General features: G+C 49.0%; 1 protein-coding gene across 1 annotated transcript; it reads right to left on the reverse strand.

The window, feature by feature from the left end:
* Positions 1-2,749: 2,749 nt before the first annotated feature.
* Positions 2,750-14,991, reverse strand: SHOX (short stature homeobox). The gene is made up of 6 exons (XM_038154377.1): positions 14,749-14,991; positions 13,282-13,648; positions 9,847-10,055; positions 5,315-5,372; positions 5,136-5,224; positions 2,750-3,696 (listed from the first exon to the last, which is right to left on the reverse strand). The coding sequence occupies exons 2-6, from the start codon at positions 13,553-13,555 to the stop codon at positions 3,451-3,453; spliced, it is 876 nt and encodes a 291-aa protein (XP_038010305.1). The 5' UTR covers positions 13,556-13,648; positions 14,749-14,991; the 3' UTR covers positions 2,750-3,450.
* Positions 14,992-24,222: the final 9,231 nt, after the last annotated feature.

Below are 24,222 nucleotides of genomic sequence, written 5' to 3' on the forward strand. Positions count from 1 at the left end.
ACAAGATGAATGGAGCCACAGTGACTTACACTTAGAGAAAAGTACAGTCCAATACATGGTAGGCCAGGTAGGATGCCTCATTTCTTCTCAATGATGTAAAGACGACAAGAAGAGGAGGTCACCTGTGCGTATCATCCAAAACAAGGCAAAGCTTTCACACCCCCAGCAATGCAATTGGCCCATTCAAGAAAACAAAGCAGAACCAGTTTTGGCAACAACCCCTACACAGTGCAGCTTTTCATTTCCTTTCATGCTAAATGAAAAGCAAGAGCAGCATGAATCACCTTGGTAGACTCCCAGCAGCACCCTGCCCCTCTCCCCAGGCTGAGCTGTGGTACCTCCTTCAAAGCATCCTAAGTTGGTAAATCTTTCCATCTTCTTCCCTTCTGTGGTAGAGAGCGAGACTGTCCTTGAGATATCCGTTGAAAGCACTCAGAAAAAAAAGTAAGAATATTTCATTCTGGAAAGATGTGTGCTGCACGACCAGCCTTGTTTCATCTTAGCAGGGAATTGTATTTATGTTGCCGCTGTGTTTTGAATACCATAAAGAAGTAAAATTTCTGAGAGAAATGTACGGGCATTTTTTGCTGTGTTTGTATCTAGTAGAACAAGAAAGGCAGAAGGTTATTCCTTCCTATACAATGTGGATGCATACTGTATGTGTGTCCTGTAACACTTTGAGATTGGTAGCACTTCTCAGCATCTCGCTTGAATGTCTGAGAAAATTCGTGTCCCAACCCTACAACTTCAACAAGTTCACTCTATGGAATTATTTGAGGGTAAAAATCACTCCTTTCTGAAAGTCCTGCATTGTTTTGCAGGACTGCAAATCGAAGATGTAAGCCTCTCTCAAATCCTCAGAAGAGGATTTGAAAAGCTAACAGTTAGATTAGAGGTACAAATAACAAGCAGTCCCCATTCAGTCAATTGCTCTATGACTTTGGTCTTCAACACCGTGTATCTAATTCTCCTTTGATGGCTGTGGGTGTCCAGTACAAGTTATTTATTTTAGCCTAAACCATCTTTGTACTAATATTCATTATTTTTCAGATCTGCATTTTAGAAGTGCTAGAACCACTCCAAATATTTCTAATTCTAGCTAGAATTTCAAACATCATCATGAATAACAATTTACTTTCCAGACAATGTTTTGTTTCAGTAAAAAATCGTTAGTTGCCTGAGATTTAGTCTGTATTTCTCAGCAACAAGGATTCATATTCTACTTTCATATTTTGGCCTTGCTTTAAAAAGGTACTAGACTTTCACAGAGAGGTAAAAAAGGCAGGCAAATTTTATCAGCCCCAGCAAGTCCAAGACATTAACTACTTCTCACATAATAAATAGAAGGAAAATGGCACAATTTGGATGTCCCAGAAATGTTGTTTGCTAGAAAATATCAAAATTTGAAGGATAAAAAAAAAACACAAAAAAGAAGAAAAGTCTCTAAAAATTATCCTAAGCATGAATTTTTGTCCTGCAGTAATATTTGGATTTGATAAATATCAGCAAAAGCCAAAACTAGTAATGGATTGCTAAATGAGACATAAAAAGCAGGCCTAATAATGGTGCTATTCAGAGGATAACCTTCCATCAACATAGACCTTGGTAGTAAAGGCAACAAATAACTATCTTGTTAGATGAAGACAAGACCACTATTTGTACCTTCCTCTCTCCTCCCCAGCAGATTTTTTTTAAAAAAACCCAAACCCAATTAGAAGTGAATAACAGAAAAAAGTAAAACTGGGGAGGAGGGTCAGTAAACCCAGACACTTTGGTAATTTAATTTAAAGGACTTCCCTGCTCTCCATCCTTGCTGGATTTGTAGTAGTTTCTTTGCTTAAGCATTAGCTTAATACTTGGAGTCCAAATCACAGGCAAAAATTAAAATGGTCAAATATTGAACTTATCCCATTCTACAGAACACTTCTACAGGTTGTTTTAACTGGTTTGGGTTTGTTGTTGTTTTGCTTTTTTACCTAAAATCATGTGAAAGTGTCATACAGATTTTTCAGCTTGCTTCTGAGAAATATGGCACATTAAGTTGACTAGAAATCATAGTATCTACCCTTTCCCATATGTGATACATATAATTTTATCCATTCCTAGAAGACTCGGACTGTCATTTTGGCCAGGAGCTGCAATGCACCAGTCTGAGCATAAAGGATTTAAGTTATGGATCTTGCAGAATTGGTTAATAACGGAATAAGTACGGCTATTTTTTTAATCTATAATATTTACAGTATTGCACTTTACTGCACTTAATTGCATTTCACTAAAATTAATGCTGCATCAGTATTATGCCTTAAAACCATATGTCCATCTTTGTTGTATAATTCATTCTTTATACGTCCTGTAAAACAGTGAGATTCTGATTCAAAGATCTAGGCATTTGGAGGGAAAAAATGAAAAACTGACCTGTTTCTATGGCACAATACATCTCTTTGAGTTCACGTAATTCTGGCAAACAGGTGCATTTCTTATTGTTCCCATCTTTCAAGTTATCGCTAACAATTAGTAAATTCTAGTCTCTTTTTTTCTCCTTTCAAAGGACATAGCCATTTGAGACACACACTTTTTTGTTATTGCTGCTCTTTTTTTTTAGGAAAGAAAAGAAGGAAAATAAAAATCTGCCTTGCCTCAGATCTGAAATTCCACATTTAAATTCAAACCAGTTCTGCAGCAGCAGCAGCTCCTCAGTGATGGAAGAGATTCATGGCAGTGAAATAATACTGTTGGCAACAAAGAAATGTCATCTTTAATGGAGACCAGCCCCAAGGATTTATTATTTATTATTATTACTATTTGTTTTGTTTAGTTTTGTTCTAATATATTTCTGATCTTCAAAACGTGTTTAGTTTGACACATGCACAAGGTAGCAAAACTGACAGCAGCAGATGACGTTATGCCGGAGCGATCACTTTTGCCAGGGTCAAAAATCCAAAGTGTCCCCAATGTTCACAGATTAACATAATTTAGAGATCGTTTCCTTTTTTCTTTTTTTTTTTTTTCTCTTTTTGTGTGTGTTATTTTTTTTAACTCTCTTTTCTCTCTCCTCCCACCTACTTTGTCCTCCGAGGAGTCTCTGACTGGCGGGTGCGTGTTTGCTGCTCGCGTGTGTCGTGTCCGGGGGCCCGCGGCGGGCGGAGCGTCCCCACCGCGCCACGCGGCACCTCCCGGCCGCCGAGTCCCTGGGGCCGAGCGGGCGAGCACAGCGGCGCTCGCAGACCTCGGGGGAGGGGAAAGAAATAAAAACAAAACAAAAAACAACCAAAATAAAATAAAAAAGAGATAAGGCGGCAGGGCGGCCGGAGCGCTCGCTGCTCGCCCTGCGGCCAGGGAGGAGGAGGATGAGGAGGAGCGGAGGGGCAGAGCGGCGGTCCGTGCGGGTCACACGCCCGCCCGCCGCGGGCACCCGGGGCGGGGTGTGATGGGGGGCCCGGGGGAAGCGTGTCAGAGCCCCAGGGCCTCGGCGTGCTTCCGGGCCTTCAGCCGCAGGTCGGCGATGCTGGAGTTCTTGCTGTTGCTCTTGGCGGCGGCGGCCACCACGGCGGCGGCGGAGGCGGACTCCGCCAGGGAGGCGATGGGCAGCCCGAAGGGCGGCGGCGGGAACATCAGGTAGGGCGCGTGGGCCGCCAGGTGCGGGTGCAGGTGCGGGTGCGCGTGGGCCACGCCCTCCAGCTGCAGCTGCGCCTGGACCTGGGCGGCGGGGCAGAGACACGGCGTCAGCCCCGAGCCCCCCAGCCCACGCAGCCCCAGCCCCGACCCTTCCCGGGAGCCCGGCGGACGGAAAGACCGACTTGTGAGCGGAGTTTCCCCCGCAATCGGGGCGGCAAACCTGCGCTCCTTGCTCAACCGAGGGCACAAGGACACGCTTAACCCTCCTCCTGGTGGTTTTAAATAAATAAATAGATAAATAAATAAATAAATAAATGCGGCCCAACGCACGGGCGCCAACAAGTGCTAAATAGCTAATTTTTCTTTTTTTTTTTTTTTTTTTTCAGGGATGTTTATTTATACCTTGCTAAAAACTCTTTGGCCGTGGGTCCCTTCTATACCCGGTTAGTGTTTGCTTTGGAGCTTTCTAGACCTACACAAACACATTGGGTTGACTGAGAGATTTCAGCTTCGGGTAGGTTCGGGGAGGAGTGGGGGAGAGTTTATTTATGTATTTAATTATTTTGGTCCAAATATGTCTTTTAAAAATCAATACAATTAATCTGTCAGCTCCACGTGTCTCCGAGATGGAGAAGGTGGTGGAGGGTCCCTTTGGGCTGGAAAAAAAATCAATTCCCCGATTAATTGACAAAAAAAAAAAAAAAAAAAAAAAAAAAAAAGAAAAAGAAAATACCGAGGGAGGGAGGAAGAGTTACAACCGGCTAGAAGCGGGGATGGAATTTCATTGCCCTCGTCCCGGTTTTCCCCAGCGGCCTTCCCCGGGTGGTTCCCCTCGCTGGGGCACGGACCTGGCCCCCGCAGTGGCGTCAGTGTCCGCGCTCCGCCACTGCTCCTGTCCTGGCTGACCATCAGGGTGGCAGAGCATTTGGGAGCAGGCTCTCCACCTCCGGGGTGGTCGCATCCATCGGAAAAGGACAGGTCTCAACAGCCCGTCCGGGAATGAGGAGCTGAACTACAGCGCAAGGGTCCGCATAGTTTTTCCCCCTCGTGGTTTCTCCCAGCGGGTGGAAGAGCCTCCTCCCGCCGTGCTCTCCGGCGCCAGGAGGAGACCAAAGCCCCCTGGACTGCTCGGGACCGAGCCGCTCCGTCCCCGCGGAGGGCGGGCGGGCTCGTCCGGGCACTGCCGGGCCCGCCCCGCCCGGGGAAGGCGATGCGGCCCCGGGAGGCCGGTCGGGCCTGCGGGCGGCCCCGGGGCCGTGTGCCAGCCCCTCGCACGGCGGCCCTGGCGCCCTTAGCCCCGCCGGCGCCTCCCGGGGCCGCGGGACCCCCCGCTCGTCCCGAGGAGCGCTGAGCTCCCGAAAGCCGGGCGGGGGCTCCTTCACGAAGTTTTACAGCCTGTTTTTAACACGTGCCAACTTCTATATAAATGGCACTTGTAAACGTGTCCGGCTTCCTCCCGTGCAAACGAATGGGGGTCGGAGCTTACTGGGGGAAAGTAAAATAAAACCGGAGCTAACTACCTGTTGGAAAGGCATCCTCAGGGCTCCCATATTCACATAGGGGGCTACTCTGCAGGCGTCTAAATGGCTGGCGGTTCCCAGGATCACACCTGCGGAGAGAGACAGGGCCGGGTGAGCGGCGAAGGCGCCCCGGGGCTCCGAGGCCGCCAGCCCCCGGCCGGTCCGCACCCCTAACCCACCTTTGTGCATCTGGTTTTCCTGCTTTCGGCACTTTGCTCTCCTGTTCTGGAACCAGACCTGTGAAAAGAAAAAGCAAACAAAAACAAAACAACAACAAAACAATGGAGGTGGCCTAGGCAGCTGCTAAGGGAGCATTATCTCAGGATGGAGGGGTGAGGCGAGTGACTGCACAGCTTTGCTGACGTCTCCCCGCAGGAGCAGTCGAGGGGATGAGCTCGACCCCAGTCGGAGTGAGCCCCTCTCTGTGCTGCTGAGGGGCTGTTCGAGGGGAGGTCCTGCTCCGTGTTGTGGTCCCTCACTTGAACCCAGGAGCTGGGAAGTTCTCTCGCAGAGGGAGAGACCGGGAGCCTGCCGCTTAGCACCGGTCCCGGAGGGCCCCGTGTCCCCTGGGCAGGCAGTGGCAGTCTGAGCCACTGTAAGAGCGACACTTACAGTAAGACCACCCGCAGGACGGATAGGACCCTCGTACCCTTCCTAGTCATCTTGAGCAGCCCCGGAAGAGCCACCGTGGGCCAGGTCAGACTCCGGGGTCTGGCCCCCAAGAGGCTGGAGCTCCTGCCCTCTCTCCCGAGCTGGGCTTAAAATCGATGATCTCTGACAAGATGCGAGACACTCAACTTTCGCGAAAGGATCTGAATTGTTCCCCGTTCCTTTAATGCTAAAGAAAACAAAATCCGCTTCTGCAGACCTCTGGCCAGACAAAAGCAGCATCTTTTGCAGGCTGGGATGTAAAGAAGTGCTCTTGCCCCTATCCCGAGGAACTCCTGTAATCTGATAATGCTTCCCCAATTCCGGCCGTTCTCACTCAAGCAATCGAAGAATTTTGCAGTTGCCACTGCACTTCCCGTGCCTCTTTTCCAGGGGCATTTCAGACTTTCATTACTATTCCCCTTCTGCCGTGCTCGACTAACAGCTTGCCCCAAAACATCATCAGAAACGCGGACCAAAATATTTTGCGGATCCTTATCTTTACACCAAAACCTACCGAATATGGACAAACATTGACTTTCACCGCTGATAAAATCTTGTGGCTAAGTAAACACCTACAACCTTTGATGTTCTTGCACTTGCCAAGAGATCATACGGTTAATTAATACTAACTGCACTTCCTACATCAAATTTTCCCTTCAAGCTTTCTTCAATTGCCTTAATGATGGTCATTTACAACGGAGTAATTAGTGCAAAGAAAGGCTTCCGAAGGCATTAATTACCTCGGGTACCTCAGTGATTTTCTTAAGTAGGAATTGGCCTTCTCTGATTTAGCGCACCATTTTTCCTGCCTAGGGTGTCTGGGGGGAAAGCGAGCAGCGGGCGACTGCGGAGCGCAGCGGGTGCGGACAGACCGACGGACGGACGGACGGACGGACGGACGGACAGAAAGACAGACAGACCGACAGACCGACCCACCCACCCACCCATCAGTTCTGGTTCCTGTCCCTGACGGCTGTGGCCAGCGGAACCCTCCCGGTGCTAGGCGGGCATCGCTGCCGCCCCGCTGCCCTGCAGAGCACAGCGCGGCACAAGCCTGTTTTTCCCTACCAGCAATACGCAAATATTAGCAACATGCATCGCTTCTCCTTTTAACTGGACCGTTAGGGATTTATACACGGTGTACAGATGTATCTAAATGTGAGCATGCAAAATATTATCGAGCTGTAGCGATAATAATACATCTTTTTTTTTACTGTGGTAAATCCTTGCAGGAAATCTCCTTATATGTATTCCCCATTCCCCCCCCACCCCCCGCCTCGACAAAGCAGTGTAAATTGTCAGAAGAAATTTAAGCAGCGTTTAAACAACTTCTCTTGCAAATCAGAACATCCTTCAAACCGAAATTATATTTAAATCTGGAAAACGAAGTGGCCTTTCCCTTTAGCTACGAAAAAATAAGGTTATGAGGAATAAAAGTGATGAATTAGCCACTGCATTAAGCGATAATAAATCAGGCTTGGTGTGATTCGCGATCAATTCCAATTAGTCATGAATATGCTAAGTAAAGCACAGTACACTGTTTTAGACAGTTATTTCTTCATTAAGGATCACTCAGTGATTTCTTTCACAAATGCTCTAATCTGATTTCCTTTTGATTTCCATTAGAGACAGTGAATAATGACATTTAATTTAGCCCTGCACCATAAACCCAAAGATATTTGTTGTAATTGAATTACTGCCTGCTCCTCACTATGGTCTCATAACTTTCAATTATAACCCTGACAGCTGGGTGATATGAGTTTCCAGTACAACACTAAAAATAAAAGGTTAATAAGGACTAGCTACCATAGGAGCTTCAATTTATTTACAGCAAATTTCCACGCTAAATTGAAACTATATCCTTTAACAGCAAGGGACAAGAGGTTCAGATAAGAATTAGAGAACAATTCTGAAGGTATTTGAGGAAAAAAAAAACCAAAAAAACCCAACCAAACCTTTCCCTTTTCTTCCTATTCTTTTTTTTCCCTGCTTCTACTTATTGATGGATATTAACTCTCTGCTTATTTCCTAATTAATTATCCATTTTCCCTCTTTCTCCTCTTTATACTTTTTTTTGTATATGGATTTTTTAATCCACACAAACCTCTTTTATAAAATTAATAAATACATTTTTTTAACCTCGGTCATAATCTCCTCCTGATTTTCTGGGGGGCTTCTTTTTTTTTTTTTTCTTCTTTTTTTTTTTTTTTTTTATTCTGTGTGTGTGTGCTGTTTTAAGTTCTGTAAGCACTTGAAGCACCAATTTTCCTGTAACTATGAACATCCTGTTAAGGTGCTCCTCAGTAATAAAGTACTTGAAAGAAAGAGTGCAGAATTCAATTACAAGTAATTTATTTTTATAGAAACAGTACATCAAGGCCTTGGAAAGATATTACAGAGCCCAAGTAAGAAGATCTGGGAAGATGACATAAGAGTTGATGTCCCCTTCAGCAAAAGTTTAATCTTTTCATTAATTTATATGGTGTGGTTAGATCAATCTTCCAGGAGAAAGTAGGCCAGCAGCACTCTGAACCCCTGCAATATTCCCTGCAAGCTGCCATTCCTCAGGCATATGCCCGGCATCATCCCTTGCCCTGCTCAGTTTGTACTGAGAGTCAGAGGAACTCAGGGGAGAATAAAACCTTGAAACCTTGAAAGAAGACCAAAAAAAAAAAAAAAATAGGAACGAAAGCAACTTAGGTACTCCATTTATTTCAGGATTTACCTCCAGGAGACAGTTGTTTAAAGCGAGGTAGTGGCTTGCTCAGGCAAAAGCTGGCTGAGCAGTGTGCTGTCAGCTTGCCTTCCACGCTTAAGGAGGGGCTCAAACAGACCCCTCTCCCCACTCCAGCTCGGAGCCATATTTCTCCACTTCCCGCTGTGCCCCGGGAGTGAGGTCAAGGCATGGAGGTCTCCATCCCTGCCCACAGAGCCATACCCATGCCGAGGTGTAGCTACCTGCACACTCCTACAGGCGGGTATACATACACATGGGCATCTCTTATCTCCAGGGTGTGAGGGCGTTTTGTTCAGTGGAGGGGTTGCCTTGGTGACTTTTTCTTCTTGAGTTTTAGTTTGGTTTGTTTCTGTTAGGCCAAGTGTAGAATTTTAATCCAAGAAGGGATTTTCTTCAGGTTTCTCCTGCTCTGGGCTTGCTCAGAGAGCCACAGGTTGATCTTATTTTTTCTAGGTAGATTTTTGTTAATTACTATTTCTGTGTTAGGGATTTTTGTTTGGTTGAGGGTTTTTGTTTCTTTTAATATGACATCTGTTTTGTGGAAGCATTCCCTAGTTGGCTTGGGGGAAGAGGGAGTATTTTTCCTCTGCATCAAACTGAAAATCAAATTTTAAAATAATCAATGTGGAGCCACCCAAACAGACAGCTCTGGTGGCCCCAGGACTACAGCAACCCGGATCTATTTTCAAGATTTCGAAGTCTAATTGGCATTTAGCTGTCTCTGAAGTGGGATGGGAGGGACGGGGGGAACCTCCACCAGATGGGGTGGCATGCATTCATACGCTTGCTGTGCGAATCAGAGCCGGCACCTTTCCCCCGGCTCTGGCTAATCCTGTCCCTCAGCACCCAAACTGTCTAGCCTTATTCAGGCGATTGTTTTCTGGCCTTTTTCTCTTTTTTTCACCCGTAATGGCCCCATAATAGAAAAAGCGGGAAGAAAATAAGGATTAAGGGAGAGTAAATGGCACTTTTGCAAGGGGGGGGGGGGGAAGAAATTTAAAAAAAAAAGGCAGAAAAAGCAGTTGTTCAGTTATTAGAGACTTGTCAACACTATCACCACCTAACCACCCTACCCCACACACATAACAAAAAAAATAGTTTTGAACCGCCTTCCTAGGAAACGCTAGACACGGGCAGATATTCCCAGAGCAGAATAACTGTTTGGCAGGACAGGTACAGCAGACTTGCAAACAGCTTTCCCATCACACGTGTCACCTCTGCCTTCACCTCCCTGTTCTGCATGAAACGGGGCGCTGTGCTAGGATCCGCTAGCAGTTAGGAAGGGAGGTGAGCACGTTTCCAGGAACAGAGCCTTTCTCTTACCTGAACCCTAGCTTCAGATAGTCCCAGCCTCTGGCTTAGTTCCTCCCTCATGAAGGCATCCGGATAGTGAGTCTCATCAAAAAGTCTTTCCAGCTCGTTCAGCTGCTCTAGTGTGAAATTGGTTCTGCTTCTCCTTTGTTTAAGCTTGGTCTGTCCGTCTTCATCTTCTGACTTCACATCTTCCCTCTTCTCTTTGCATTCGTAGATCCCTGCCGGGAGGGGGAAGAAGAAAACGACGCTGAGCCTCCCCTCGCACCTCTTCGAAATTCTCTCACACAGGGGTCTCCCTCCTCCCCTCTCCGTCCCCAAACTCAGCACAACTTGCGGGTGCAGCTGGCGGGGGAAGAGGGGCAATGCAGGGGCGGGGGGGAGGGCAGGAGGTCCCCGGGCAGGTCCCGGAGGGGCGAGAGGGGCTGAGCTCCGCTACAGGGCAGGGGGCAGCTGGCCCGAGGGCCGGAGGGAGGAAGGGAGCCGCGCTGCCTTGCCTGTCTGATGCCCTGTCAGAAAAACTCTACAGATGCATAGAATTTTATTTTCTTTCCAGGGTTAGGAGGAAGCCGTGCCGCTGGTACGGGCACTTCGGGGAAGGGGGTGGTAGGAAAACCGCCGGCCCCCCGATACCTCCAGGCAGCGGGAAGAGGTGGGGGAAGGGGGTTTCTCCGGCGGCGTTTTCTCCCAAAGAGGGTTACGCAAGAAGCTCCCTACCGCTGTCATGGTGAAGTCACGATGATAGTATTTGTCTCGTAAAAGAAACTTTCCCTGGGCATGAGACAGAGACCGCCCGTCTCTCTCCTCTTTAACACCCCTCTTTCCCCCAAAAAACCTGCCAGCGGGTCGAAACCCCGGGGGAGGCGGTCCCGCGCGGCCCTGTGCGGGACAGCGGGCTCCAGGGCCATGGGTCACTCCCAGCCCCTCCGGAACAGCGGGAACCCTCCCAACCTTCAGGGACTTCAACAGGGCTCGTGGAGAGCTTGCGACCAGAGGCAGCCGCTGAGAATGCTTGTCCCGGGCAGAGGGGAGGCTGTGGGAGCAGCGGTAAAACAGTTCCCCTTTTCTGTCTTGGATAGGGAGACTTCTTTTGTTTTGGCATATTATTTCCTACGTTTTTATTATCATAATTTCCCCCCCTTTTTCTTAATGTCGGGAGGCCTAAGGCACTGTCCTTCTTTCAAATCCAGCTAACGAAAAGAGGAAGAGATGCTGGAGCGAGGGACACCACTCTAGGCTGAACCGGTTTCCCGGGATCCCCTGCCTGCCTGGGGCGCCCCGCCGGGTGCGCATCCAGCGCGGGCACCAGCGGAGTCCCGGAACGAGCCTGCCCTGACTGCCTCCTTTGTCGTGCCTCACCTTCTGGGTGGTGTGGATTTCGGGGGAGTCGCATCTGCGGATGATCCCGAATTAATTCTCTTTTTCCTCACCAAGTACACGGGTATTATATACATATATACGTATGTATACACACACAGAGAAATGTGCTCATGAGCATATATTAACCCCTATACTTAGGAGCATCCCAAAATGCAAATTATAAACTGCAAATCATAAGTTAATTAAACGTAATAAAGCGTCTTGAACTTCATCTGGGCTTAAGTCAGGCCGGACCCAAGCCGAAGCATTCGTTTTCACTTCCAAAATGAAAACTGTCACTGGCCGTGATTGTTCCCCCGAGCTCTGGGCTGATACCGGCTGCATAAAACTTTGGGAAGGGTCTGGCCTCCGGATGGGATATTCGCTGGTTGGTTTTAATGGCGTTTTGTTCTCATTTTTCCTGCAGAGGGAATCCCTATGAAAAGACGAGGGTGCTAACCCAGCAAATGCCTAGGGAAAAGCAGGCGCGTTCAAAAGCTGTCTCTTTTCCGAGGCTACAACATGTCCGTGATAGGTATAAAATATTAACTAGCATATCGGTGGGACTGAAATCACACGCCGGAATCAGTTGAAATTAGACTGAAACCTGGCATGAATTTAAACTGTCACAAGCATCTCAGCTCTTTCCAACTCCTCCCTTCCATCCCCACCCCCAACCCCTCTCCGTAGATTAGATTAGCTAAACATACAAGCCAGAATTTCGATTCACGGTCAAAAAGGAAAGTAGTAGAGGGTTTTTTTTTTTTTCGTTCCTTCTCATTCTATTTTTAATTCCTGAAGCATGCCCTGCTTTCATTTTTTTTTTTTAATCATCTCCTGCATCGAATGATTCCCTTAAACTGAATCTCGTTTTCCAATCTCTCCACCAGAGAAGGAAAATAAGCAGAGCTGAGTGGTACTAGCTTGTGCAGAAAAAATGGGTACCCGAATACGGGATTATACCTCGTTCTTCTGTTTGGGGAGCCGGTAGAAAAGAGAAGGATATTAAATAAAAGTTTGGGCTGTAAATTAAATCTCCCAGTGTTATATTAAACAAGATCAAACAGTAGGAAACAGCTGAAAGGCTGGTTGTTGTTCCCCAACCTATTAACCGGTTTTTATTACCCCAAGCTAGCCAGTAGCTCCCCAGGCAGGTCCACCTGTCTAACTTGCCTAGAGACACTTTCTCAACTTTCTAATCCCCCCGTCCTCTTAATTCTCTCCTTCCCCTGTGAGCCTGTATGGGATTTCTAGTTGTCTTGGTTTAATATATATATTTTTGTTTTGTTTTGTTTAAATTGTCGTTGTCGTTGCTGTTGCTTCGAGAAGGGATGGGGTTTTCCCCTCGGTCGGCGGGGTGCCGTGCTGCCCTGGCCCAGGTGAGAGGACTGGCAGGGGATCGAGGGACCAGTCGGCCGGTGACTCTCGCCGCAGCGAGCTTCTGTCTCGCCGGCTCCGGGCAGAGACAGAAGGTGCCCCACAGCCAGGCTCCTCTCCTGCTTCTCGTCCCCGCCGGTCGAAGCCTCCGAGTAGAACAGGCTGACCGACCCAAGACCGACCCAAGACAAAATGTCCAGAGAGAGCCCTCTCCACCTCCCGCTTTCTCCCAGAGCAAGCAGCAGCATCCTGACGGCCCGGAAGCAGGAAGAACAGGTCTCCTAAGACATTAAAACTCCTCGGACAAGGTTTCCTCGTACAAAAATACACAGATAGAGACAAAAACGTCTGACGTGCTGCGCTGCCCCCTTCCCCCAGGCGAGAGAACGCCTAACGCACCGGATCGATTTCGGATGCGAACGGGGGCTGGCGGGGGGGCAGGACCGAAGTTGTGACTTGTTTTTCGCGGCTACGCTCACGTTATGCATGCAGGAGTACGTGCTCCTGAGCCTATGTTCCCGCCGCCGCGGGAGGGAGGTGGCCGCCGGGGGAAGCGGGATGAGGGAGGCGATCCCGCTCGCCCCGCCGGGGCCGGAACCGGGGCCGCGGTGACCAAGTCGCCCCCGCTGCGGAGAGCCAGGGCCGGCCGCGGAGGGGACCGGGGCTGCCGGCGAGAAGCGCGGGGCGAAGGGCTTCCAGCCCTGCTCTTACCTTCCGCTGTCCTGCCCGTGTTGAACTCCTTCAGTTTGTCCTTGTCGCTCTCTACGTGGTCTTTGAAAAGATGCACCGGGCAATGGTTGCTGCTCTCGGTCATGTCCTGCAGGTTAGAATCAGAGTTTCCAAGCTCCCTAGAGCGAGCCAACCCACTCTCCAAAACTTCCCTGTACGTGATCGTCTCCTTCTTGTTGCCGCTGCCACTGCCGCTGCTGCTCTCTTTGCTTTTCTGGTCAAAAGATTTGGATACAAAAGCCGTAAGTTCTTCCATGGCTGCCCGGTGATCTTATCCACAGAGATCCACTTGTTTTCAATCGGAGATGTGGCCGTCCTCCGCACGCTGTTTTTGCACGTAGAAGATGGGCTGTATAGGGTTAGATCACTCCTGCTGTTATTTATGCCTTTCAATTTGAGATCACACTATTTATACATGGCTACCTCAGCCCAACCCCCAGCTCTCCCTGTCTCCAGCAATTACTGACTGCTCCATAGTCGCAGGCGGACTCCGAGCAGCTATCTCCCCCACCTCAGTCCAGCAATTGGCTTTCTTTTCATTTCATCACTCTTTGGCATCTTTGCACCTTGATTTAGGGAGGGAAAGAGGCAACAGCGAAAAAGAGGGGGGGAGAGGGAGACAGAGAGAGGGAGAGGGAGAGGGAGAGAGAGAGAGGAATAAAAGGGAGGGAGGGGGGAAGAGGAAAACATGAAAATAGGCATCTACATTCTGTAAATGGGTTGCAGAAATGAGAGTCGAGGAAGACTTAATTGATTTTAAGGACATCCTGTGCGTGGCAACACTGTGAGTAAAAGCGGACCCACAGCTAACCAAATAACTGAGCTCCTGCAATTAAATGTATCGCTGTCAAGAGGAAAGGAAAATGAGTGTTCAATAAAAAGGTAATGAATAAAAAGCCGGAGATGTGCATTTTTTGTAATCATTGGAAATTCTACCTGATGTGCTATTTAGCTAATTTCTCTTAATTAAACGGTCAAAATAATCGGCGAAACAAAAATGCTGTTTTAAAAGTGTTGCCTGTTCTGTCTGGCGGTGGGTGGGTGGGTGCACGGAGGGGGACGTGTGCTGCAGCTAAACAAGTTGCGAGGTGCCTCGGAGGTCCGTGTCGGTGTGTTCGGAGGATTTGGAGTGGGTTGTTTGGCTGTGGGGTAGCCATAGGTAGGGAGTCTCCCCAGATGTATGCGAACATCGCAGGATCTGTCTCCTTGTTTATTGTTATTATGTTGTCTGAAGGTACTGTAGGGGGAAATCAAAATCTAAAATGTTTCTCTGGATATCTAGCTAATCTGCTGCATGCAGCAGAGGGATAATTTGTTAACACGGGAGTGTGTACAAGACAAATAGAGCACTAAACCTTTTTCCTTTTTTTTTTTTTTTTTTTTTTTTTTTTTTTCCCAACGAAACATATCCTGCTGGATTTAGCATAGAACTCGCAATAATTTCCCCACCTTGATCTTGGTAGGCTGCAGTTATTTTTGTTGTACTCCTGGAATAATTATTATTCAGTGCGCTTGAATAGCTGCCTGAAATTCGTCTCCAGATAACAGCGCCGGCATTTCCAGCGCCTCTCCGCACCGCTTGATCCCCATGCGGAGCCGACTTCCCAGCTATTTATTTCTGTTTCTTCTCGTCGGGCTTTAACGCGAAGGGTTATTCGGTATTTGGAGGAATTTTGTCTTCTGGTCGTTTGGCTTTTTACGTCCTTCTCGTTCCCCCGCCTCGAGTTTGAGATAATCAGAGCTCATCATCACGCCACCCTCTGCTCTGAATCGCAACCAAAGCAAGCTCCTTGTTGGAGCAAGGGGCCATTGTTTCTTTTCCGGGGGAGTGTGGGACTGTTCTGACAATTAGCAGAACATTAAAACACTAAAAATACGTTTAATTAATCCAAAGGTGCCCCCAGCACCAGAGTTAACACTTCCACAGGAGGAGGGGGTAAAAATAATAATCGAGGAAGCAATTAATAAAGGGCTTAAAAAAATCAATCTCCCCCTGTGCGAATTTAAAATGATTATCTAGCGGACAAGGATTGATCATTTGATCTCGGCACTGCGGATATCCCTGACATTTATTATATTGTCGTGTCTCGGTGGCATCCTTCCTCCGGAGTTCGTTTAACAAGTGAGGGAGCGGAGGAAGCCTTACAACTTAACAAACAGGTCTTGTCATCGCAAACGCCAATCAAATCCGAGGCTCTAATGTATATCACACGGCACCACATAAATAATAAAGGCAAACGATAGACGGGGAAGTAACGTATGGCTGAGGAAAGATCCCGGCACGACACGCTGCTTGTGCCTCTCCCATGCAGTCTGCGCGTGTAAGGGCTCGTAGAGGATTTGTTGTGCGGGCTGGTGCGTGGTGCGAGGGTGTCACGGACACGCGGGGCCACCGGCACTCACTGCCCCGTGGGAGAGGCTCCGTACCGGGGCTGGCCCCCCGCCGCGGAAACTTTCCCCATCCCTCGGCTCGAACGGCACCGATCCCCACCGTGCCCGGTCTCCCTCTGCCTCCCTCGCAGCAAGCAGCAATTCAAGGATAAATATTTACTGACTCCGCGTCCCCAGCGCTGGAGAGGCACGGTGCGCGTCGGCTTCCCCGAGCTGCCGGAGTTTGCACCAAGTCCGCCGGATCCCCTCTTTCCTCCCTCTCGCCCCCGTCCCGCTCTCCTCCCCGCAGCTCCCCCCTGCGCCCAGCCCCACGCCTGCAGCCCCCGCCGGCGCGGGCCACGCTCCTCCCGGAGCCCCGGGCGCCTCCCGCCACCGCCGTTTTCCTGCCCCCGAGGACAGGGGCAAATCCAAGCCTCCTCAGATAGAGGGGGGCAAAAAGCTCTCTTGCCTGTTCCACATTCCTCCCTCCCTGCTTCCCAGCAGCGCCCGGTGGGAAGGTTGGTCGCCCCCCGCTTCCCGCAAGGCGCGGGGCGCAGTTGGGCGCGGGGCAGCCGCCGGGCGCGCAAGTGGCGCGGCAGCCCGCGGGCCACCGCCACCGGGCGGCCTCGACCGCAGCAGGGAGACCGCCCCGGGGGAGCCTTGCAGCCGGGGGGAACTTGCCTCAGACTCGCTCCGAAAGAGAAAAGCGAAACAAAGCATCGGAAAGGGAAAGGGAGAAAAACGGGGAAATAATAAAAACAAACAAACAAACAAAAAAAGGACCAGTGCAAAGCTCAGCTCTCCCGGGGATCCGGCCTCCACCCCGCGCCGCGGACCCTCGCGGGGGCAGGCGGCGGAGGGCGCAGAACCGCGGGCATCCCCGAGGGCGCGCACGGCCCCTGCGCGCAACGCGGAGCTCTGCGAGGGATGCTCGGCCCGGCCCGGCCCGTCCCAGCGGCGCGGCAGGGAGCGACGGGAGGCGGGGAGCGCCCTCGGGCCCCCCCTCTTTGCGCAGCCCGCGGCTTTGCGGGGACTTAGGGCAAGGTGGTGCAGGTGGGAACAAAACTGGGGGGCAATTTTTTCCCCACTACAAACTTTGACGGCGGGTTCAGAGAGGAATTACCTTTATTGCTGCTCCTGATAAATGGGCTGGGGGGAGGGATGCAGGGAGGGATAAAGAGAAAGAGAAAAGAGAGAGAGAGAGAGAGAGAGAGAGAGAGAGAAAGGAACTGCCGCCCAAATACCATGCTCTTGCAGGAACGGAACTCCTGGGACCCTGTCGCAAACCTAAAAAGTCACCAGCGCTCCTCAGAACTTCCCTCTGCCCCCGGCTCACCGCGGCACCCTGGGTACCTCTGTGCGGTGCCACAAGCCACCCCGCTATCCCCGGTCCCCCCTTGCGGGACCGGCCGCCAGCGGCGCATTGAGGGCTGTCCCGACTGCCCGGCCTGCCGGCTCACCTGAGGGCACCATGCCCCCAAATCCTCCTCCTCTTCCTTCTCTACTGCCCTGGGGCAACGGACAGGAGCCCTCTGCCCGTCTGGGGGTGCTGAGTGGACAAAAGGGGTGGCCCGTTTATTCTACCCCTCTTCCTTTCCCCACCGCCGCCCCATCGGGGCTGATTCCTCCCCACGGAGCCGAGCCCGCCCCCTGGCTGCCCCCTCCCCAAAGCGAGAGAGGACATCTGCGAGCAGGGCAGGCAGCCTGTGCGGATCTTGGGCTGCAGAGGAGCGTTTATTTAGCGTGGTATCAATCCATGTGTCATTTTTAAAATTCCTTTTTCAAAGGAAGCTCTTGACCATTGTGGTTTTTCTCCGAGTTAAACGAGAGGAATAATCATGAATGAGTTTAGACGTTGCATTAGCTTTAAGCATTTCCGAGGCAAAGCATTGAATTTCATATTTATAGGAGGAATTTACGTTTGTACATTTACTCGTGGTATGACGTAGGGCGAAACTGATTTCCTCCCACCCTCCCCCCTTCAGCTTATTTTGGTCGAAATGGGGCAAATAAGCAAACAGAAAAATCATCGGTTTAATCCACGTTTTAATAAGCACTGACCCGAAGAGCAAGATTTTGTTGAGTAGATAACTGAGTCCTCTCCCTCTCCGTCTCGCTCCCTCCTTCCCTCTCTCTCTCTCGTGATTAATTCAGGGACTGTAATCATGGACATTGTACATCAAACCTTTCTGCTCACGCTACAGACTCCTGCAGATCTTTATTGGTTTACATGAAAGCGAGTAAACATATTTCAGAGGATGCCCTTTCAATCTGGCTCCATTTCCACAGCACATAATTCCAAGGACAATTTGTTTTAATAATAAGAATGGATGCAGTGTTAATGGTTTTCAATTTGTGTTAAAAAAAAAATTAAATATTTATAAGTATCGATCGAGGGTTTCAGGATTTTACAGACGTCTTAACACATTTCATAGATGGGTTTTTTTTTTAATTTAGAAACCTGCGTCGCATTCTCTTTTATGCTGTTCATTGATTTAAGCAGCATCCGTGTCTCAAGCGAGAGACTAATAGATTTTCATTAAAATAGGCTCTCTTAATCCTGATTGTGAATGGATATGATTGATCCATCCAGCACACTACACATCTATAATATTAATAAAGGACATTATCATGGCAGGATTTGCTTTTCCGTCATCAGGGCACTTTTGTTTTTTCCCCTTCCTTGCAACCTTAAAGATTTATTTGGGAGCTGTGAAATAGCCCACAGGAGGGAGACGCTTTGGGACGAATACATTTTTATATTAGATTTTTTTTGGTGGTGGTGGTTTTACTGGAAAGATTTTTTTTTTTTTTTAATTTACAAACTGCTGTGGCAACATATGGTGAAAATTAAACTGTTTGCCCCGCGAATCTAATCTTAAAACATTTATGTTGAGTTTTATTTTTAGAAAAACATTTTTAAAGGAGAGGAAAACAATCTTGTATGAAAAGTAAAATAAAGAACATTTGAAAGGCTATAGTTTAAACTAACAATAGCCTACTTCACCGGCTGACGCTGCTGGACTGGTATCGTACCTGATGAATATGTTACGAAGTGGTCGGGACAGCAGCGGCTACAGTAATTAATGGAGTGTGACAGAAATGCTAAGGGCTTAATTGTCTTTATTCCGACTTGTAGTAACGCAACCAAAGGGATACATTAATTCAGTACAAAACCGCATAAATGCTCTCCTCTCTCCTAGACCAAGGTACAAGCAAACACACGCGCTCACACACGCACGTCTCTTCTACATCACATAATTATTTTTTTAATATATATAAAGCTGTATCTTTCCAGCAACATTAATTACTCATATATTCATTACAGGGAGCCTAGACGTGTTCAAATCCTCATCTACTTTTACTTCTGCAAAATTAAAACATTCACGAGGTGAATTACAATAAGCAATTGCCTTTGTGTGTAATTAATTACGATGCAGTGGGCCAGCATAATGGGCGAGTAGTTCCCTTGCTTTCAGTTGCCCTGGATAACTCGAGCAGAATAGGAAGAGTCTGTGAGGGGAAGGGAAAAAAAAAAAAAAAGGAAAAAAGTTTAGAGCTGTAAAGTTTGTACTGAATTTAGCAACACGAAATACACACTGAGAGAATTGTTTGCCTTCTCTAGTAATGTGCGAGAGACGCTGCAATTTTGAACTCTGTAATAATGATTAATAAGTCAAAAGGGCATATTTTTCTTTTATGGTATGCAGCGCTCAAGGGAATATTCCATGTATGTCTTTAAAACGAAGTAGGAATATTTACACACATGCACAGAGTTAGCAACAGCACCAGAGAAAGAAAAAAAACCACGAATATTTCAGTGAACTATTACATTTTTTCAATTATTTCCCAATGAGTATTTCAATGAACTGTTACATTTTCCCAATTCACAAGGAAGATTTATGGGATTATTAAGATTTCTAGTGGAAATATTATACAGTGGAAGTTTATCGTCTCTCAGGGATTGTACACCATTTGATATCAATTTCCAGATGTTATGATCTTTTTTCAGAAAATAATTGAGTATATTAACTTCTTCTCTACAGAAGACTATTTAGGGCTTTATTTATTTATTTACTTATTTACTTATTCTGTTAAGGGCACAACTACTTTCCTCCCACCCCTCCCTTACAGAACTAAATTGTTGAAACATCGGAGTAAACTTCAATCAGATAACAATTTAATACTCAAGGGAAGGAATAATTTATTTGCCACTTTATTGCGAGCAGAATCCCGTGAATTTAGCAATGTTTTAAAATAGAAATAAGGTACGTCCGAGAGCTCCGGCCTGCCGATTTCGCTGACCCTCGCCGTGGGCAGGGCGGGAGGCCCTGCCCTCTCTCTCTCGGTGGGCGCCGGAGCCTCCGCGGGGTCGCGGGGCCGCGCCGGGGACCCGAGCTCCGCCAGGGCCGCACGGGCAGGGCAGGGCAGGGCAGGGCAGGGAGGCCACGCGTGTTTCGGAGCGCCACGCGTGCTGGGCTGGCCCGGCGGCTGCCCGGGTAAGCCCCGCGGGGCGGGCAGCGCGCACACGCGCGGGCTCCTGGCGCACGCACCGCGCACGGGCGGGCCGGACAGACAGACACCCGCCGGACAGACAGGCACCCGCCACTCCTGCGGCCCCACTCCGCGGCCCGACGGGGCTCGGCGACAGCAGCGGGACGTCCCTCCCACTCCCTCGCCCGCCGCTCCGGCCGAGGCTCCGCCGGTCCCCGCTGCCCCTGCGCCAGGCGAGGCGGGATTCCGCCCTGCCCGCGGCGGCTCCCGAGCGCGGCCCGTCGGGGAAGCGGAGCAGGAGGCAGAGGCTTGGCGGCTGTGCCCAGGAGAGGCGCGGGACAGACGCTGCCCTCGTGCCCTGTCCCCAGTTTTACAGCCTGATGCTGGCCGGGGTGTCCCTTCCCCTGAGCTCTCCCTGGAGCCCCGGCAGGGAATCGGTGGGTGGTGCCGTGGCGTGTCCCTCGAGGAAGGGTCGATCTGGGTTTCCCCGGTCCCCGCCGAGCTGGTTCCGGCCCCGGCTGTCGCCCCCGGCAGATGCGGCCCTCGACGGACAGAGGACCCCCCTGTCCGGCCGCCGTTGGAAGAAATGGGGCCGGCCAGAGCGAGATTTTACCCCTCAAAAAGAAACTAAGGTCTGTGTCGAGCTTCAATGCCCCTACAATGCGAGGTGGGGAGCGAGGGGGCTAACATTTCACAGGTTACCTCACCTCGCGTTTATCGGGGTAGTTAAAGGGAATAAAAGAAGTGAGGGAGAAGGAGAGAGAAAGAAAATCAACTTTAAGAGACTCTGGGTTTAAATAGCAGCCTTTGATATTTTGACAGTAAAATGGAAAACACTTAACAGGAGTCAAGTTTTGATGTCTGAGGCTGGCAGCGCCCCCTAAAATTATATTGTCCTGCCTGCTGCTTCAAATTGGACCCAGGACCTTATAACGTCTCTCCAGGTCTTTATCTGCAGCCTTTCTGATTGCAAAACCATAACTGTATCGTTTTACACCAGTCAACTAAGCAAGTGCCAGTGGAATAAAATCCACAAAGTGCACACACATACCAGCTCTACAGCTAAAGCAGTCTGTTCTTTGCAAGTTGTAAAGGCCTGCAAATTAAATACCAATTACTGGAACCAATAAAATGTTTTTTATTGCACGAAATCTACTTAAAACAGAAAAGAATAGTCGTTTTATTTTGAGGAGGGGGACGGGGGGGCAGCTCATGAAGACATATATTGGCAGAGAGAGATTATATACAGCGCCTGCATGAGGCCACAATGGAGACATTCTATGGCCAGCAGCAGGCAGGGCTTCTCCCAGCAGTGTACAGAGAGGGGGTTCTGCAGAGGTGCTTATGATAGGGATTATTGTAGGTGAGACTTGGGGAGGTGGGAAGCCGGGGAACAGTAGCTCTGGGTGGGAGCAAGTGGTGCAAACAAGTTATATGACAGGAATCCGATGTGCTTTTGAGGTCCTTTTTGAATGAGGTACTAAGGGGTTGGTGATGAAAACTACCTGATGTCTCCTCCTTCCCCTGCCCATTTTCCTTCCTCTCTTTGGGGAGGAATGGGTTACTGGCTTTCTGTCTTGTGAGCATGGAAGGAAAAGGCTCCCAATCTCCTACTGAGCTCTCTGGTGGGGGATCTCCTACTGCCTCTCTCTGAGAGGCAGCAAGGAAGGGCGCAGCTCCCTGGAGTTACCAGCTTCACAGCAAGACTGCAATTTTCCCACAAATATCCTCAACTTTCTGCAGAGCAAGATGATGTCAGCAAACCTGCCAGTGGGAGGGAGGTTTACACAGACGAGACACCTTCAGCTTTGCCTGAGTTCAGGTCATTCACCACAACACAATCCCATGTCTAGCGCAAGGAAAGAAGAGTGGAAGTAGCCAAGAAGCCATACTCTGGCAGAGGAAAAATAGTGTGATAAGTGATATTACAAACCTCATTTAATATGCTCATCCCTTGAACTGCATATCGAAACCTCTCTCCAATACATGCATCCCACTCCTAATTTCCCTACAGTTTCACTACTCCCAGAATATCCCATCCTCATGGTTCACCCTTACGTTGTGCCTGTGCTTCACCTTTGGCTTCTCTTTATGCCAGGAACTGCTTGTGAATGGGACAGGACAGCCCTTGGGATCACCTACCACGCATGGTGGGTCAGGACAGTTATGCTGATGGGGGTTTGCATGGTACTGCTTTAAACAGGCTTTGAATGAGCGAGGTTTATTTTCTTTTTCCAATGACAAAAGCAATTTGAGGATTGCAAGCTTGTTTCTTAACATGACCTCATTCTGAGTGAACTAGACTCTCCCACTAACCAGAGTGTATCATACACAGCCAGGCTATGGCAAGATCTTCCAAGCTAATTACCCACAAGCGTGCAGGCTTTCTGTGGATGAATTTGCTTTAGAAATGCTTGAAGACTAGATTTGACTAGACTTAGAAACACAGGGAAAGCTGAAATTCTGCCATGTGGTTTACAATCACTTCAAAGCTTCCTCACGCTTGCCATGTGAAATCTACAAGTTTTGAAATTAAGGTTTTAAGTGCTCCGCTGCTGCTTGTGCTGTAAGGAGAGCAAAGGTGCAGGCAGGCGCTTGGCCTGGCCTGTAGCAGCCATCACCACAAGAACTTGGGTGATGGAAAGGACCCTGGAATGGTGCTTATTTCCAAGGAGCCCCCAGAGATGGTGGTCCTAGGTAATTGGGAAGTGGTGGGATCTACCTACAGCACCAGTGGAAAGAGTGATGCTGCTGGGCCTGCTGGCACCAGTACAGCAAAGTGAAATATTTTCTTTCCTCTGTTCAAAATGGGGAAGCCTTGGGTCTTATTTTCCCAGATGATAGTCTTTTTTTGTCAGTTGAACTTTCCCTTCACCCCTGAAGCAGGAAGTGCCCTGCCAGTGGTTGCCCAGGGCTCACTCACAAAGGCTCAGTGGCTCAACAGTAAAGATGTGGTTTTCAGATCCAGTTGAGTCTCCTGATATCAGCCCCAAGGAAATGGAGGCCCAGGGCTGACATCTACAGATCCCTCTGCTGCACTGGGTCCTCATTTAATGCTGAGTGAGAAAAAACCGTGGGGAGCGAAAGGTTTAACAGCATAGTAATGCTGCTCTGTTTGGGGCAGGGGGGTGAGAGTCACTGTTAGATACAAGAGTATTTATTCTTTTTTTTTTTTCTTTGAAGAGAGGAATTCTGTCCTCGGCATTGCTGTGTAAGTAGGACTTAGGCTACTGCACACCGAAATTGCAGCGTGCGCTCCCATTTACACTCCTTGCTACATGTCCACACACACAAATATTCACCCATTGACAAGGCTGTGGAGGTTTCTGGTTTTGTTTAAAAATTGGCTGCCTGCAGCCTCCCCTTAGTTCCTCTGGGTATGCATGAGCAGCTGTGGAGAGCTGCAAGGCTAGCCAACAGACCTTGTAGCCCCTACAGATGTCAATTAGTTTCTCTCGGGCTTCCTTTGGATACGCTCGGGTCTTGAGACCTCCATGTGCTGACTTATTTGTAAAGCATGAGTTATTCACTAACTCCGTGTTACTAATTAGAAGATTATCAGCTCTTGGTGGTTCGCTTGCCTGCTGCAGGGAGGTTCCAAGGAAACCCTTGTACAGACCACGCTGGAGGAAAGCTTCGATTGATTACTGTGGTGGAACACTCCTGCTTTACGCATTAAGGAGCAACTGGAGGGATATGAAAGGTTTTGGAGACCCTGAGTGCCTTTCCAGGCTTGGGTAACCCAGAAAGCAGCTTGCTGCAGCTGCACCACGCTGGATTGGTGAGAGCTGGCTGGCTGCTGGTGGAGTCCAGCCCAGGTACGGGGGCCAAAGATTTTGGGAAAACATGCAACAAGCCTGTGTTGGGCTGTAGGGGGGGAGGGGGGGAAGCCTGCATAAGTCCTTCTGGCAGCTAGGAAAAGACAAGGAGTTGGGTCCTAAAAGTGCAAGAAGGAAGAGAACAGTTAAATACATTGCCTCTAGACACTGCAGCTTTTTAAACTAGTTAAACTGACTGCGCTCCTCTGGGAATCCGTTTCAGAGGAGGCAAAATTGAGTG

This window comes from Motacilla alba, chromosome 1, assembly GCF_015832195.1.
Source record: "Motacilla alba alba isolate MOTALB_02 chromosome 1, Motacilla_alba_V1.0_pri, whole genome shotgun sequence".
Classification (NCBI taxonomy): domain Eukaryota; kingdom Metazoa; phylum Chordata; class Aves; order Passeriformes; family Motacillidae; genus Motacilla; species Motacilla alba.

Bases quoted from the DNA above. Each gene is read 5' to 3' on its own strand.
- SHOX (XM_038154377.1), bottom strand. From the start codon at position 13,555: ATGGAAGAACTTACGGCTTTTGTATCCAAATCTTTTGACCAGAAAAGC. The intron at 5,373-9,846 runs GTAAGAGAAAGG...TTCTTTTCACAG, and splicing joins TATCTGAAGCTAGGGTTCAG to GTCTGGTTCCAGAACAGGAG. The intron at 3,697-5,135 runs GTAGTTAGCTCC...CCCGCCGCCCAG, and splicing joins TGAGGATGCCTTTCCAACAG to GTCCAGGCGCAGCTGCAGCT.